Raw genomic sequence first — 16,409 nt, 5'->3', positions numbered from 1 at the left:
GAGCATGCAAAAATTACTTTAACATGGCACTATTTTGAATTCTTAAGTTCATATATGACCGAACTTCATATTTTGGCACTAATTCGTGTTTCATAAATGTATGGTGAGAACACTGGGAGTAAAGCCTTCATTATTCCAGTAGACCCCCAAGCCGTAGTATAAAGCAACTGGCAATTCCTTGCCATACAGCAACTGGCAATTTAGATGCTTTTACCAATTTGTAGTAGGACTAAGAACTATGCTCAATCACCAAACAATCAACACTACTCAATCAATTGATCACTGATCAGTGAGTTGGAAACAACACAACACAACACAACTTATAAGTAATTCCTCTCATCGTTAGATTTACATCCGAAAATTATTGAGCCCTGATTATTGGATTTGGACATGAATGTTGAGCACCGTTAAGCTCGAGTATGCTTATCTTGGAAACAAGATGATGAATCATTACTTAGCCTAAAATCGCCCGGAATTTATAAATTTTACTGATTGTTTCAGATTTACACTGCACGTTTCAGTAAATTAACATCAAAAGGTTCTGGATTGAGAATTTATATATTTGATATTACGTATTTTACGCAAAAATAATTAAGAAAATCATCATAAGTCAACAACTGATACTCAAATGAATTTAGTGTAGAAATTCCTTGCACGAACTTGTGATGGATTGACCAGCCGACTCAACCTCATCCAACGCCGTTGTTGATCTTCTGACTGCTTAATTACAATCACATAGTGGTCTCTCTTAAGAATTTGGCGGACCAAATTCAATTCAATTCCTCTACCCGATTAATCTTCAAAGCAGTTCCACAATATAGTATAGCAGAAGAACCGATCATAGATTCATAGAATTGTCACTTCCTGCATGGCTGAATATATTGATAACTGTCATATACGTGCATGCAGTGGCTGTGCTCAGGAAGGATGTATCACAACCCGAATTGATCGATTTTCAGGTCGGATGATCTTACATTATATATTGTTATACACATCAGAGAAGGCGATTCATGCATGTCTTGGTCAAGTTTAATAAAATTACTAAACAAAGTCTCGGTCAATATAGTAATTCATTCGAGTGTGGGGTGTGACTAAATGTGATCGAGGGGGCATATACATATACACGTCCAAGTTATTAGCGAGTAAATTTCTTCGTATTTTACAGTGTAGGGATTGATCCAACGATCCAACAATATTATACCTAGCTAATGTAATCATCGATTCATCATAAATTCGTAATGCTGGTCACGGTCGGAACAGACTGATGAGAGCGAATGAGCAATGTTACATCACCAAAAAGAACTTGTTTCAGCAAAGATATGATTAACTTATGGAATCAGAGTAATCTTTGTGTTGTACTCTTACACCACACATGTTAATACAACATCATTCTAACCAATTAAAGCTTCAAACTACTGTATATAAGCTCTTTTCCTATGACCTGTCTAGTACCATTGATAATATGCCTGTTCATGTATCGTTATAAGCTCTTTTGCGAAGTAAGAACTGTATATAACGTGGAACCTTTTGCTATTAACTATAGATCAACGCCGCAAATGATAAATGTGTGTAATTTGAGACCAGCTGAGAGTGGAGTATGTTACTGTATACATATATCGACAGACGACAGATGACCACATACGTACGTACGTAGGTATCATCACGATGATTATGTATTGCGATCGTAGGAGTTCTGATCAATGAATTAATAGCAGCATGCATGTTAGCATGCACCTAGCTATTTATTCATTATGTTACTGATGGATGAATAAATATCAGTATGCATGTACCCAGCTAAGTTTAAAGATGAGAAGAACAATATGCGCAATCGTCTGAACGATCCACGGCTAACGAAGAACTAAGATTGAACAATCTGATGGAGCCATGGAGGATAAGCATTATCGTTAATTTATAAACTTATTTAAATCACCAATTCACCAGTTAGGCTACGAAGCACTCCAGCTAGCACTAATACTTCTACAAAAGAAAGCAAATCACAACAACAAAGCTCTTGGAACACTTGGTAGACTTAATCACTGAGATAATCAAGCCCGTGTCCTAGGGCCTCTAAGCTTAACTTCGATCCCATAACTATGGTTTCTTAATAAGTCGCTAGCCCGCACCTCTTTCGATTCCCATATGATGATGGTGATGCTGCATTCATCTTCTGATGGGTGTGGTCGTTGAATAAATATCAGCAAGCGTCCGGTACCTTGTCTTCTTCTTTGGCCGGAGATCTTGTTCGTCTTCCTTCCCAAAAATCTCCTCAATCACACTCAGCGGGCTCTGATACTCAACGACCCCTTCTTCGTCCGTCTCGTACTCCTCTTCTTTGTAACCTCTTCTCTTCTTGCTGCCGCAACTGCTGCCGCTGTTGTCGCTGAGTTGCATCAGCTGCTCTGCGGCGGCCAACTCCGACTCTGTCAGGGCCTTGTCGACGTCGGAGCCGTGATGATAAACATTGCTACGTGATGAAGACGAAGATGGTGCTTCTGCCGCCATTGAAAATGAGATTCAGATGATCGATCACTCAGAATTACTCCAAAATGATCAGTAAGATTTACCCTCCTTTTGCTTCCTCGATCGATCTTCTTATCTATGAATTGGCTTCTCCCACCCCTTTGGATTTGGTTTGGCGTAGAGCGTGTTTTGCGGGTACGTGTTGTATGAGTTTTAAGAAACTGCAGGGTTGGTCTTATGAAGAAGCGTGGAAGATGATCGACGCAAATAATCTATGTTTTCTTTTTGGTTTATAACTTCATTTTTGTACGTCATATCAATCTCCCTCAAATTTCCACTCTTAATTTAACGCGTTCGTGGATGACGTGGCTTGGAGGATTAAGAGGTTCATTTTCTACAACACACTGACGTTGACTGTATTGATCATGACCATTTTTGGGTCTGGAAATCAAACGGCTTAGAGCGACGACTCTCATTTGTATAGGAATTATGGTACCCATCATAGGCCGTTCTCTAGATGAACCCCATGATATGGACCTATGTCCTTCAATCACCTTTCAAAGCAATTTATGTGAATGATATTCGTGTACTGATTAATTAGGTTACTATTCTACAATATATCTTCCGTATGGTTCCTCAATTTGAATCATAGTAAATCTAATGTTTTTCGTGAGGCCAACTCATTTTAAATCAAGAATAGGCTTATAATCATTCCCAACCAGTGTCTTTGTCATCTTTTTGTCCCCGTCATCCTATTTAGATCTATCTAGAGGGATGCCGTTCGTAAGATTGTGTTTTAGTTTTCCATTTTTTTATTAGTGTTGTGAGAGAAATCTTATTTTGTTATTATTGTACAATTCAAATTGGTCAATGTAGAATGAAAAATGGAAGTCTTTTGTTATTTATCTCCTTCTCGATATGGGGATAAAGTGGCAAATGTAGTTTTTTTTTATTGAAAGAAATTTCATTCAACAAACTGCAATTACAAGCAATTATAGCACCCAACAAGGGATTACAACTACAAGCCAACAACTCTAACATCAAACTACTTATCCTCACTCCGAAGAGGAGAGACTGACATGTTAATTGATCCAATGGAAACCGAGTTGGGTAGCCGATCGGGAAAACTTGACCAAAATTTGTAGCAATTACTGTGACAGGATCTGACCACAATGAAAAATCCTCGGGCGGGCCATCCCAGGATTTCCCGGAATCCTCAACACAGGCTGAAAATAAACCACACGGCAAAAACCGGCAGAAAACTGGGTCCTTGTACCAACAAAACAGCTACGACAACCCAACCATCCATCTAAATCCATAACGACAACCCTGACTCTAAAGAGCAATGACTTATTTGAGACCTGAGAATCAGATCCAAAGACTAATCTCAAACTAAAACAAAGCACAAAAAAAACTGAGCAACAATCAAACTGGGCTCAAAAGCCAAACACAAAGCCCAAAGCAAAAGGTCCAGCCCAAACCCCATCTCTCCTAGAAAACCCTCAGCGCCGCCAATCCTTCCCCCTCCTCCTGGTGCACGCTACCATCTACAAGCAACTGAAGAGCATTCCGTCGCCACCACGCAGCAACCCATGGCGAAAATAGCAAACGAGATTTGATAACAACCCAACACCCAGATCGACTAAACCATGAAGATGCACAACACCCGGGCCATGTAGATCTACCCAACGCTGCTCCTTACCCGGTCTAGATCTGGATCAGAGAGTATCAGATCGAGGAGATACCATCCAACCCGAAGCCTCCATCCTTGGACCACACCTCTGCCTTGAACTCATGTCTGCGGCTTAGCCTTCAATCCCCTCCCGGCGCAAAACGCAGCGGCGGTATGCCAGCAGCGCTCGGCCAGGAGAGGCTCACTTCAAAGTTCAAATTCTCTCTTCTTTTCTCCATGCGTGAGGCGCGTTCTTTTTTCTAGCGGGTGTATTGTTAGTTAGTGGTAAATGTAGTTAAGTGGTCAAACAATTTATTTTGAGATCACCCTTGCAAAAAGCATGTATGCTTGACTAATAGGCTTGAATCAGTAGAAATATAGTTTGGTCATGGACGATTTCGAGGGAACGGATTGAAGTGACACTTTCCTCTTTCGTTTAATGTTAGCTCTAAACTTCTAATTAAGGTACTTTATACCGATAACCCAAGTGGGTGTAGATTGAAAATGGAAAACATGAAAGACTGTTTTTGGTATGCTTCACATGCTATGAGCTTCTGTTTGCTTAAGAAAATGGACCATGACTCATCATTCGTCATAGCCATCGGTGCCTTATTGCTTGGTGGAGAAGAAGGAGATGAAGGGTCAGCACCAAAAACGATCTGTTGACTTTGCTCATGCATTAAGATAGGTTGAAATTCCTTTACCCAAAATGGTTTGATTTCTCTTCTCTGTTCATTGTATAATAATGTAGGTGTCTTGTTTCATCAAACTCCTCAGGAATGGCATGCTGATAGATTGGACAATTTGATTTGACAAATATGAAGTTGCTATATATGATCAGCGATTTGCTAAGATTTTTTTTTAATTTTTAATTTTATCAAATAACTAACAGACTCTTACATATACAGTAAATATATGCAAGTGAAAATTAATTTGCAATTTAAATAAATTATATATACATCTTTTCACATTGTATTATGTGATTATAAAGTTTATCTTTCATGATCGAAGTACTTATAAGTAATAGCTACTTAGCTAGCCATGCATGGATAGAGAAATAAGATGTGCTTAATTGTAGCTTAATTTTGTTACTTCTTATCTTTGTAGCTTAATTTTGTTACTTCTTATCTCCCAAGTTTTCTAAGACGTCGATGGGAATGGATTCTTATTCTCAAAAGAGGCTTCGTTTAGTTGGTCACGTACGGGCGGCTACACTACTGTTCTTCTCTTTATTGTGCTCATGAAATCTTTGCTAATAAACTACTCTTATATAGTTATATGTAAACATCATCTTTAATCAATAAACTCGAGTTTTCAAGACAAATATGAAAAAGTCGCGTCGTAGCTTCACTGCTGATGGTAGCACAGATTTTCCGAATAAATTCATGTGTTGGACTAAGAAGATTCAATCAATTCCGATAATTGGAGGGTCAGCTCCATAAAGAACACAACAAAATTCTTTCACTTTAAAAATAATTGATCTCCATGGGTCATAAGGTTTGTCTGTACGTTCTAAGTTTGTCTGTTCTGCATGGACTCAACCAGAGTTTCTAGTTAAAATTTGACTAGGACCAAGTACACATGGACCAAGTACACGTTATTAATCTTAACTTGCAGCCATTCAAAAAATCTTACTTGCAGTAGAGGTTTTTTTTTTCTTAACTTGCAGAGTTGAATTCAATAGGCTGCTAGGTTTCTACATCAGGGAAGTCCTAATAAAGTTGGCATGCATATAGTTTTGTGATTTGTGAACTGTGTTTAGTCTTTGCAGATGCAAAAATGTAATTGTTTCCATATTAAATCATTGTATCTTTAGTTAGGTAATGACATTATTTTGCAGAATCCACATGAATTAATAATTTGTTTGAGTTTGAGACTAAAAGTTGAGATTTTGGCGAGCTATGGGAAATTTGTCAAAGTATATATGTCTATACGTACCTAGTCGAGGGATGGATTGCATGCATCAAAGAGAAGGACTATGAGGAACCGTTATTAAGGAAAATTCTGTAGTGCAGCGTCACTAATCCACCGTTCATACACCTCACACACCTCAAGTGCATTTCAAGACACTCTCTATCCACCGTCCGATTCGGTATGTATAGTATGCAGCGTTGCACCATAGACAAATTCCCGTTATTAACACACTATTTTTTATTCTTCATTTCTTTTATCCATAAAAATAAAATAAAAACAAAAGTTTGCTTCAAAAATTCACACGTCGACTTCCTATTGGTAAGAGGGGTCACGTCAGCAGTAGCACAGAAAACATCCTCCCACGTCATAATGAACTCCTCATGTCCCCGTTTCTTTCATACGGTTCAATAGTTACTGGACTATGAAATTCATATTCAACTATCATTAGATGTAAATCAAAAAATAAAGAATTTTTTTTATCATAACTATCATTAGTAGTTGAGCATAAATTTCATTGTGTCGTGAACTCCTCCTCCTCAACTTTATCAGTTCTCGATTCATCAAAAAAGAAAACTATCAGTTGTCGATCTGTATCCTGGTATAACAAGGTTCCCGAGCAACTAGGTTTCCGATTAGGATTAAGTCTCGTACATAGGTTGTCTATAAATACCTTCAACCGTGAATTACTTAAAAAACCGTTTGTAATCCCGATGGTGTATAACGAGCTTGTGGCTTTTGAGAGGCAGAATAGGGATCGGTTGAGACTTGAGTATGAGGCTATGTTGCACGGATACGGCAAGCAGAGGCATGTCGCTGTATCCGACACGTCGATACGACACGATACACCTTTTCGCCGTATCGGACACGCCACGTGGCGTATCGGAAAATGTTGACTTTGGACACGTTGACCGGCACGGCTCCGTCGTTTAAAACCTAAAAATCTCTCCCAGCCATTCTGCTTCTCTTCTGGCTTTCTCTTTCCTTGCGACTCCTTTCTCCTTCTCCTTCCTTGCTGGCTTTATCCTTGCAACTCCTTTCTCCCTCAGCCTCCAGCCTCCTCAGCCTCCTGCCTCTTGCAGCCCCAGCCCCAGCCCCAGCCCCAGCCTCTTGCCTCCTGCCTCCTACTCCAGCTCCCAGCTCCTGCCCCCTGCCCCCTGCCCCCTGCCCCCTGCTCCCTGCTCCCTGCCTCAGCCTCCCTCAGCCTCAGCCTCCAGCCTCCAGCTCCCAGCCTCAGCCTCTGCCGACAGCTCTGCGTAAGGTAATTCAATTTTTTTTTAAAATTTAGATTATTGAATGGGTGTTGAATTGTTGATTGTTGATTGTTGAACTGTTGATATGATTTTAATGGGAGTGTTTGATAGCTCAATTGGGTAGTGTACTAGTGTTTGATAGCTCAAGTTGAAGTAATTGATAGATTTTACAACTTTATAATAGTATTGTTAATTTATTTTATATATCAAAATTATATATAAATATTTTTTATTTGCCGTGTCGGAGCCGTGTCGAAAGAGGAGTTTTTGAGATTTGCCGTGTCGCCGTGTCGTGTCACCGTGTCCATGTCCGTGCAACATAGGTATGAGGTAGAGGTCGGCTTTAATCCTCAGAATCACAAGGCCTGGCTCGCTTACATAGGGCTAGAAGAAGATGCTGGTGCTAATAAGAACCGAATCAGAGATCTGTTCCGGCGAGCTATAGCTATTGTTCCTCCGGTGAGGCCAGAGTTCTATTACTGGGAAAGGAAGCGGCTCTGGCGGTACTATGTCGAGTTGTGGATATATTACGCAACTTATGAGGAGGGACATGGAGGAGACGCAGCACAAGTGTATGAGCAGTGCCTTGCAGTGATTCCACATGATCAGTTTTCATTTGCAAAGTGTGGCTTCGCGCTGCCGGTTTGGAGCTACGACACCGGAAAAGTCTCAAGGGTGCGCGCAAGATCCTCAACACTGCGATAAGAATGGCGCCGAAACGCAAGATATTTATGAGCTACATTGAGATGGAGTAGAAGCTTAGGAATGTGAATCGGTGTCGGAAACTGTACGAAGAGTATGTGAATTGGAAGCCATATAATGGGCAGGTTTGGGTCAGGTACGCAGAGTTTGAGAGAGGATTGGGGGAGACGGAACGAGTGAGGGCTCTTTTCGAACTAGGCATTGTTTGCTCGGAGCTCTATCCTGAACTGGTGTGGAAATCATACATTGATTTTGAAGCCTCTGAGGGGAGAACTGAGAAATCTAGACAACTATATGAGAGACTACTAGACCACGCAAAGCAGCACGTCAGGGTTTGGGCCAGTTATGCAAGGTTTGAGGCACAAGTGAACCATTCTGTTGAGAATGCTAGGATGGTTTTCAGAAGAGCTGCTCCCTATTATGTTGCTTGGAATGAGTTTGACAGGGATATCCTGCGAAAACAATGGTTGGATGTTGAAGCTAGCTTTGGGGATCTGGGTGATGCTGGCCTAGTCGATTCTCACTTGCCAAAACTCAAACGAAGTCGAAGTGAGGAATTCTTCGTCATAGACGACGAAAGTTGAAAAATATCTTTGAACATATATGCTCAAGGCTGTGATGACCTCCAGATATATTCAATTCCATCTGATCAAAGTTCCTGATCAAGGTGGGATAACCAGTTCTGTAGAAGATCTCAGCGATTGACTAAATTCTGACGTGAACAATCACCATTATCAGCTCGATACTCTACACTGTACATGGATTTGGAAAAAGAATAAATATTGATTAAGTATAAGAAAAGTAAACCAGTCTACCTCAAATGCAGCTCTCAACATGAACGTAATGTAATAAAAGAATTAATAGAAGGAACATGACGATGTATCAAACTCCCAGTCCTCTTTATCTACACACCCCTAAACTATGAATTCCATTCCACAAAAAATCCTCTTGCTACTGTGGAAATCTGTATGAAGTGCATGAACTCGCATGAACAAATAATTCTGCAACTCTGCGACCATCATAAGCTGGAACTGGAAACAACCTAAACGTTTATTCTGGTGTCTAATCACAATTTAACCCACAAACCTCTAAAACAGGGCCATCCCTTGAGATAAATGGATTTATTCGAACCCACATAAGAGTTAATATTGATGATAGCAGAATGGACCAAACCAATATAATGGTGGGCATACGATCTTGTTTACCCAGTAATCCCTTGAGGAAGGGGTAGAGGTGCATAATGACCCAGAAGGCGAAAAATAGCCTGCCAAACAACGGACCCCATGAATCATACCCGTTATTGATGGCATCTGAAATACCAACGACAACTCCCACTAAGTTTATTATCAATAAAGTCGTGGGAGGGATCAGCAATGATGTCCACTTGAAGATGTAAAGTTCAGAAAATGCTCCATCATCTGCTGCCTTGGATGTAACTGTGAAGTTTGTGTTAACACCAGCCAAAACCTTGAGTAAACCCTGGAATAGAGCAAATAGATGCGATGAAGCACCTCCAATCACCCAGAACTGCTCATTTCTCCACCAGTCATCTATCGCAACACCACCCCATTGCATCTCAAGGATGCCAGTGGCAGCTATGGATAAGAAGAGTGCCATGAAAACAAGACTGGCATAGTTACTTATCTGTGAAAAAGTTATAAAGCCATGAGTTAGACGAGAGCATGAATAATTTAAATCAGTTGTATTGTGGGAAGTTTACAGCTAAGATATAGGCTGAAAGGAAATGTCACAATTGTGGGATTTGCATATCTTCCCCAACTATAAGAACTCAAAAAGTGATTCCCGGTGGGTAGAATAACAACTTTGAATCCGACTCACATGTTTACTTTTAATTAGTCTTAAGAAAAACGATGGAATTCAAACTCCCGACACATGCAATTTGGTTCATCATACTCATCACAATTACAAATGAATCATCAACTTCCATATGGATTACTAAATGTGATGAGTACAGACTGTACAGTAAATGAAACACAAAAAATAGAGTCAAGTTTACCTCGGGGACAATGAATTTCCCGGTCAGAAGACAGATGGCAGGCAGACTACAGTAAACAATCAGAGGAAGGGAGGTCCAAGGATAAACAACTGAGTTGATGTATGAAAACCGCTCCAATGATTTCAAACCGCTCCCATATCCATACCAGATTGGACAATGTCTGCTTAAGAAAATTTCAACTGATCCAAGTGCCCACCGCAGAACTTGGTGGAGACGATCTGAAAGATTTATAGGAGCAGACCCTTTGAATGCGGCCAACTTGGGTATGCAGTAAACAGATCTCCAGCCATGGCAGTGCATCTTGAATCCCGTCAGAATATCCTCAGTAACACTACCATATATCCAGCCGACCTGTTAGAGATTCAAAATTAAAGCAATTTAGTGATAAAATAAGAATTTGGAAAAAATATAATTTTCCAAAACAATGAACCTTTTTAATCTACTTACTTCCTTTCCCCATTCTGTTTTATCTTCATAACCACAGCTGATGACTTGGATGGCTTCTCTCAAGAGAGATGCAGCACTAATATCCTGAGGAATTCCACCATTCTCCAGTACTGCGGAGGCTACAAAGACAGGAGATTGCCCAAATTTCTTCTCCAATTTCAGTTGGGACATATGGGATGATTTATCAGAGATTGGTTCTGCAACATAAACACAACTTAGTCTCTTTAGCAAAGCATACAATTTAGGGGAAACAATAAACGAATAATATAAAAGAAACAATGAAGTAGTAATGACTCGTTTTCCACCATTACCTTCAATTCCCACTTCAATATTTTCAACAGCATGTATCTGCTTTGATGCTTCTCTTTGTTTCGATTTTCTCTTTTTCTCTTTCTTTGACTTTGCATTCTTGTTCTTTCTTGACCCACAACACAAGCAGAACCATTTTGGCCAGCAATTGCAGGTTCTGCTAGGGGTCTTCTTTGAGGCAGGCACATCATACCCATAAAGAGCTTGCCTTCTGAAAACACACCCAGTTCCAACATATATTGGCCCTTGTATACCATCTAATCCTTTCATGTTGATATCAAAGAATACGACATTCCTATTTGAGTATCTATCGTGACGATCAATCCCATCAAATCTTTGGGGAAACTGGACGTAGCAAACTTTCTTCCCTGATGTAGGGTCCATCATGAAGCACATGGCTTCTCTGAGGGCCTTGCTATTGTTGATGTAGTGATCACAGTCAACATTCAGAAGATAAGGAGCATTCGAGATTATGGCAGAGACCCGCATCTGTAGATACATAGGTAATCATCTCTGAGCAAAAATAAAACAGAAAGAGATTGCAAAAGCAAGAAAGAAAAAAACCAAACGGTGACAAAAAATGTCAAAGAGCAACAAAAATATAAAACAAAAGTAAGGCCCACCAAAGCATTCATGGCACCAGCCTTTTTATGGTGATCAAATCCTGGTCTCTTTTCACGAGAAACATAAACCAGACGGGGTAATTCATTTCCTTCATCATCACGAAAACCATTATTGCCAAGAAAGACCTGTAAATTCAAGTGTCATTAGTTTGTGCATGTACACAATCAACATCATAACATGATACATGCCTAATCCCACCCAATACAAATGCCTAAATGCAGAGGGCAGTTACAAAAGAAGGATGAAAAATAATAACAGTAAAAATGTTGCAAAGACCCAATTTTGTTTATACTTTTATCTGTTCATGTATACATGCATAACATACACATGTACGAGGCATAGAATTTATACAACCAATTTATTTTTTGGTCAGACATGATATGCAAACATAACCTATTGCAATGCAGCTTATATGCACAATTGCACACAGCGTATGATGAAATGATATCATCACAAGAGGAAGACAGAAATGCCTTGACTGTATAAAGATAGAACATAAACTGAAAGTAAGATAAATCCCACCTGAATCATGCCAGGATGGTCCCGTACATTGTTCCCAGGCCAGGGAGTACCATCCTGCATTGTCCAGCCATCCTCTGGAACCTTTTGTGCCATGGCAACCAAACTGTTAATCCTAACTTTAAATTCTTCATAGTCTCTCTGCAGAATACAAATGAGATGGAAAAAAAAACATTAATGTAAACTTCATATAACTGTATGGATGAACATTAACATACAAAACCAGAACCTAATGCATTCTGTTCAAGAAACGATGGCAACAAGTCAGATACCTTCATGGCACGCCTTTCCCTGACAAATTCAGGATGGACTTTATTTTTCAAATAGTCAATCTTCTGAGAGAAGTACCATTCTGGGGCTCGAGGTTCGATGCTATATTTCTTACAAAAAGGTACCCATCTCCTGGAAAACTCTGCTGTCTCAGAAAGGGCTTCAAAAGTAAGCATGGCAGCACCATCGTCCGAGACATAACATGCAACTTTATCGACTGGATAATCAACAGCTAGGATGGAAAGGACCGTATTCGCAGTAATTAGTGGAGGTTCTTTCATAGGGTCAACTGTACTAACAAAAATGTCGATATTGGCTAGTTCAGACGGTTTCCCTTCCTTTTCGTACCTGGAACAAATGAAGAATCCATGATGAAGCACTGTATTTGAGGAAAATCCCCAAAGCTTCTGGAAAATGATAAGTTTCATTTCATTTCCGGAGGAAGCAGAAGAAAAACAAGGACATAAACAAAGAACTGAGTAAATAATTGTGTCTACCTTAGTGATAGCCGATCTAGGTATGTTTCTCGCTCTATTGGGTACCATTTGGGGAACTGATCCAGAATCCATGAAACAGCAAACCATATCTCGCATATGACTGACGTCAACCACAAGCCATATGCATCTTTCACTGGATTGAGAATTCTATAATGAAAAAAGAAGCCAAGGATTACAAGTCGGAGTAGTACTATCATTCTGTATGGATTTATCTTGCTTGAAGGGATGGGTATCTTCCTTGAAAGCGGCTGCCTGCCTTCATCCATCCTGATAATGTACACAAATGAAGCTGGTAAATGTACCAAATAGTGAACAAATGCAGGAAACCACTTAATTCCAACCTCAAATGTTTACTGTTTTTTTTTCTCTCTTTCTTTTTTTTTTACATTCTTGAAGTGTTGAATAGTCACTTACATAGGCAAATCAGAATCATCTTCCTTCCCACCAACGTTTCCACCTCCATTATCTCCTTCATGTTTTACCACCTGAAGCTTTTCATTTTGCTTTTTCTTCCACTCGTCCATTCTGTCCTTCCAAGCCACGCTCCCAAACCCATATACAGAAATGTCTTTCTTTGGCACCATTGGTCTAGGTTGCACTGATACATTCAAAATACAATTATTAGTACTTGCATAGGATAAAGGGGACTGGCTGTAATGTTTTGTTGGCAAAACAAATCTAAAAGCTTGCACAAGACATATAATGTAATTTGACCCAAAAATAATGATAATAACTTACAGGGAGATTGATCGGGAAAAGGCACAGGATGGATTCTGTTCCCATGGCCCATATAAGGAGGTATAATAAGCGCATGGCGATCAGATGATATCTCAGAATCCTAAAACCAACGGCATGAGAGAAACATCAGTAGAAGCCAATAATTATATATGAATGTCTGGAAACAAAGGCAAACAAACATACATCCATAGGTTGACATGCATACAAATACAAGTTATAATTTATAAACAGGATATCACTAAATTTACCAACTGATTTACCTCCTCGCCATACGTCAAGAGTGGGATTTCAGAATCCAGAGTTGACGAATCATGCTCTTTGTGTGTGGGAATTCTGGGATTATAGTGGGAACCGCGACCAACATTGAGGTGCGAAGATAGCTCAGCCTCAGCAACTTGATGCGAGCCCAAAGCATCATAATTCCCATAGGAGAACTCATTGTCCAAATCATCAATATCATCTTCCTCTTCATCACCTTCAACCCTAGGAGTACCTGCAAGTTGTGACACTAGTAAGGAATTGTTTCGAGATTAATGAGAAATCAAAGTAAAGGCATCTGATATGATGCACAAAGAGGCATGCCTTTGATGCGCTTGTATCTGGTTTTACACTGGGGACAAGCCTGATTGCCCTCTTTTCTTTCATAATGATAACAACCTCTACAGACAGGAAATGCACATTCATTGCAGGCTACAAAGATCTCTCCATCATCTGTGATCTCAATCCCGTCACCACAGATCTGACAAATTTGTCCACTCAATTCTTCCACAGACTTTATCTGTAAAACACCAAACAATATAATAATGATGGCAGCTTACTATAATGTAAAAGTCTGTCTTACATCTTCTCTAGAAATTTCATAGAGAGTCAAAATATGATTTATAGATACGACAAAATGCAGTTCAAATATCTTAGTGTTCATGATAAATTTACTGAGGGTTTCCAGACCTTCAGAACACCCTTTACAGTGTAGTTCATCAGTCTTATAATGATGAAGCTTCAACTGGCTACCCAATCAAACAAGTAAACTGAAATGTGTATAGGATGATTAGTGATGTCCAATTAGAATGTCACCCAAGTGATCAACTTAACTAAAATTTTTACTCTTTTTTTACAGAGTTGTAAACAGTTTTTCCAATAGAGAAACGTACTCTATTGCTTACAGTTTCACCACCACAACCGGCAAACTTCTAGTAAAGAAAAAAAACCATTTCATCTGTGTAGCTCACCATTTCACTACCAGAATACTACCTACTTTCTCCATCCCTTCATTGAGGATTAGTACGAAAGGAAAAAAGAGATACTGAAAACACGACTTTATGCACAACTTGTCAGAAAAGAATGCAAGTCTTCTATTTTAGAAGAATGAAAACAGTAAATTTTATGAAAAAAAAAAGAGTTCGGTGAAGTAAGTTCATAAAAGTTACAAATACATGCTCTCAAGTCCGATGGCTTCAGAAAATTGCAAAAGCAATGTGCCAATGATTTCTGAAAGATTCTAGTCTCTAGAGAGCTGACACTTTCAGAAGTAGTGAGGTCAGAACATGCATCAAACTCCAAACCCAACTCCTCCATCTCTATCAATTTTCTACAGAAAGAGAGCAAGCCTAACGCAGAAGAGCTGGTATCATTCACGTCAGAGAGTACATAAATTATGGAGGAAACAAAACAAGATATGTGCATATGGTAAAACTGAAATACTCCTTGCATCAAAACCAAAAGGCAGCAAAAATAAACCAAGCAATCCCAGAACTAGTAGTATCACTTACAAATCACAAGACAAAGCTCACAAAAATTAATCAATCTACACCCTCCAACCCCCTTAAAATCTACAGCATTTAATCATACCCAGATTGAAAACAACACAGTCAGAAAATGGGCACACCCCAAAAACCAATAAAAACATAAAGAACAATGGGTTGGGTCGCCTCTTACCCTGGAAGCTTCATCTGCATTGATGAGAATAAACTCATTCCTGTTGTGAGAACCAGCCACAAGCCTCCCTCTTGTGTCCATCTCAATAATCCAAACCCCAAAAAAACAAAAAACCAAAACACAAAAACTCAATTCAAAACAAATCTTTCACCGAGTCCGGCGTCCTTCCTCCCCAAAAGATCCACACTTCTTCCTCTCCACACCCCTCAAAACCCACACAGAACCAAACCTATATAAAAACACACACACACACACACACACACTCTTCACCCAGAGGGCGTTACCGTAATTTCCTCATCCCCTGTTTCACCGAGCAAACCTTATTCTCTCTGTACCGAGCTGAATACCAATCTCGGAGACACGGATACGAAATGAGATATGACTCCGGAAACAGAGGCGTATAGAGATAAAAAGAGGAAGAACAAAATGTAAACCAGAAAATGTAATGTGTGATTATTATGGTGCTACGCTGGTGATGATCGAAGAGTGCAGTGGGGCCCAGGATGGTGGTGGTGGCGCTGGGTTGTGCCCCCACCGGAGTTGGTAACAAATTCAATTAACCAGAGAAGAAAAAGAAAACCCAAAACAGAAAAAAAAAAATCGGAACTTTAATGGTTTCCCTTGTTAATCTATTGAGGGGTTTTTTCTTTTCTGTGTGGGACTGTACGAGTTCCCCAGTTTTCTTCTTCTTTAAAACGCTCTCGGATTTTCGGGTGGTGTATTTAGTGAAGGAAAAAATATAAACGGAGGACAGGTCAGAGAGAGAGAGTGACAGTGAAGAAATGGAAGATGATGGAGACGTAAAAGAGAAAGAGAGAGTTACAACAAGGAAGTAGGATCTGCTCACGCGGCGAAGATCATGTCTTTACTGTTTGCAATGGGGAGAGCTTGTGTGGCTTCGAAGTGTAAGAATGGTAAATTACGAGAGGAGTTGAACCCAAGTTTGGTACTTTGGAACTGGAAGCAAGGACACCATTGGCATTTTGTACTTGCTAGCTGCCTAGCTGTGTCTTCGATTTTGGAAATAAAGTTTTTGGGGGATTTTGTTTAGGGGT

The 16,409-nt window shown here is 39.7% G+C and overlaps 2 protein-coding genes across 2 annotated transcripts; one reads left to right on the top strand and one right to left on the bottom strand.

The window, feature by feature from the left end:
- Nucleotides 1-7,602: 7,602 nt before the first annotated feature.
- LOC126802550 (uncharacterized) lies at nt 7,603-8,582 on the top strand. The gene is made up of 2 exons (XM_050530196.1): nt 7,603-7,971; nt 8,124-8,582. Exons 1-2 carry the CDS (start codon nt 7,603-7,605, stop codon nt 8,580-8,582), a joined length of 828 nt encoding a protein of 275 aa, XP_050386153.1.
- A 448-nt stretch (nt 8,583-9,030) lies between these two features.
- Nucleotides 9,031-16,126, bottom strand: LOC126805008 (cellulose synthase A catalytic subunit 2 [UDP-forming]-like). The gene is made up of 13 exons (XM_050532095.1): nt 15,355-16,126; nt 14,002-14,197; nt 13,680-13,912; nt 13,420-13,519; nt 13,096-13,279; nt 12,682-12,948; nt 12,187-12,532; nt 11,918-12,055; nt 11,395-11,520; nt 10,774-11,260; nt 10,463-10,659; nt 10,016-10,366; nt 9,031-9,642 (listed from the first exon to the last, which is right to left on the bottom strand). The coding sequence occupies exons 1-13, from the start codon at nt 15,433-15,435 to the stop codon at nt 9,061-9,063; spliced, it is 3,288 nt and encodes a 1,095-aa protein (XP_050388052.1). The 5' UTR covers nt 15,436-16,126; the 3' UTR covers nt 9,031-9,060.
- Nucleotides 16,127-16,409: the final 283 nt, after the last annotated feature.

This window comes from Argentina anserina, chromosome 1 (genome assembly GCF_933775445.1).
Source record: "Argentina anserina chromosome 1, drPotAnse1.1, whole genome shotgun sequence".
In the NCBI taxonomy this organism is placed as follows: domain Eukaryota; kingdom Viridiplantae; phylum Streptophyta; class Magnoliopsida; order Rosales; family Rosaceae; genus Argentina; species Argentina anserina.
This window is presented reverse-complemented; position numbering and strand designations above follow the sequence as displayed.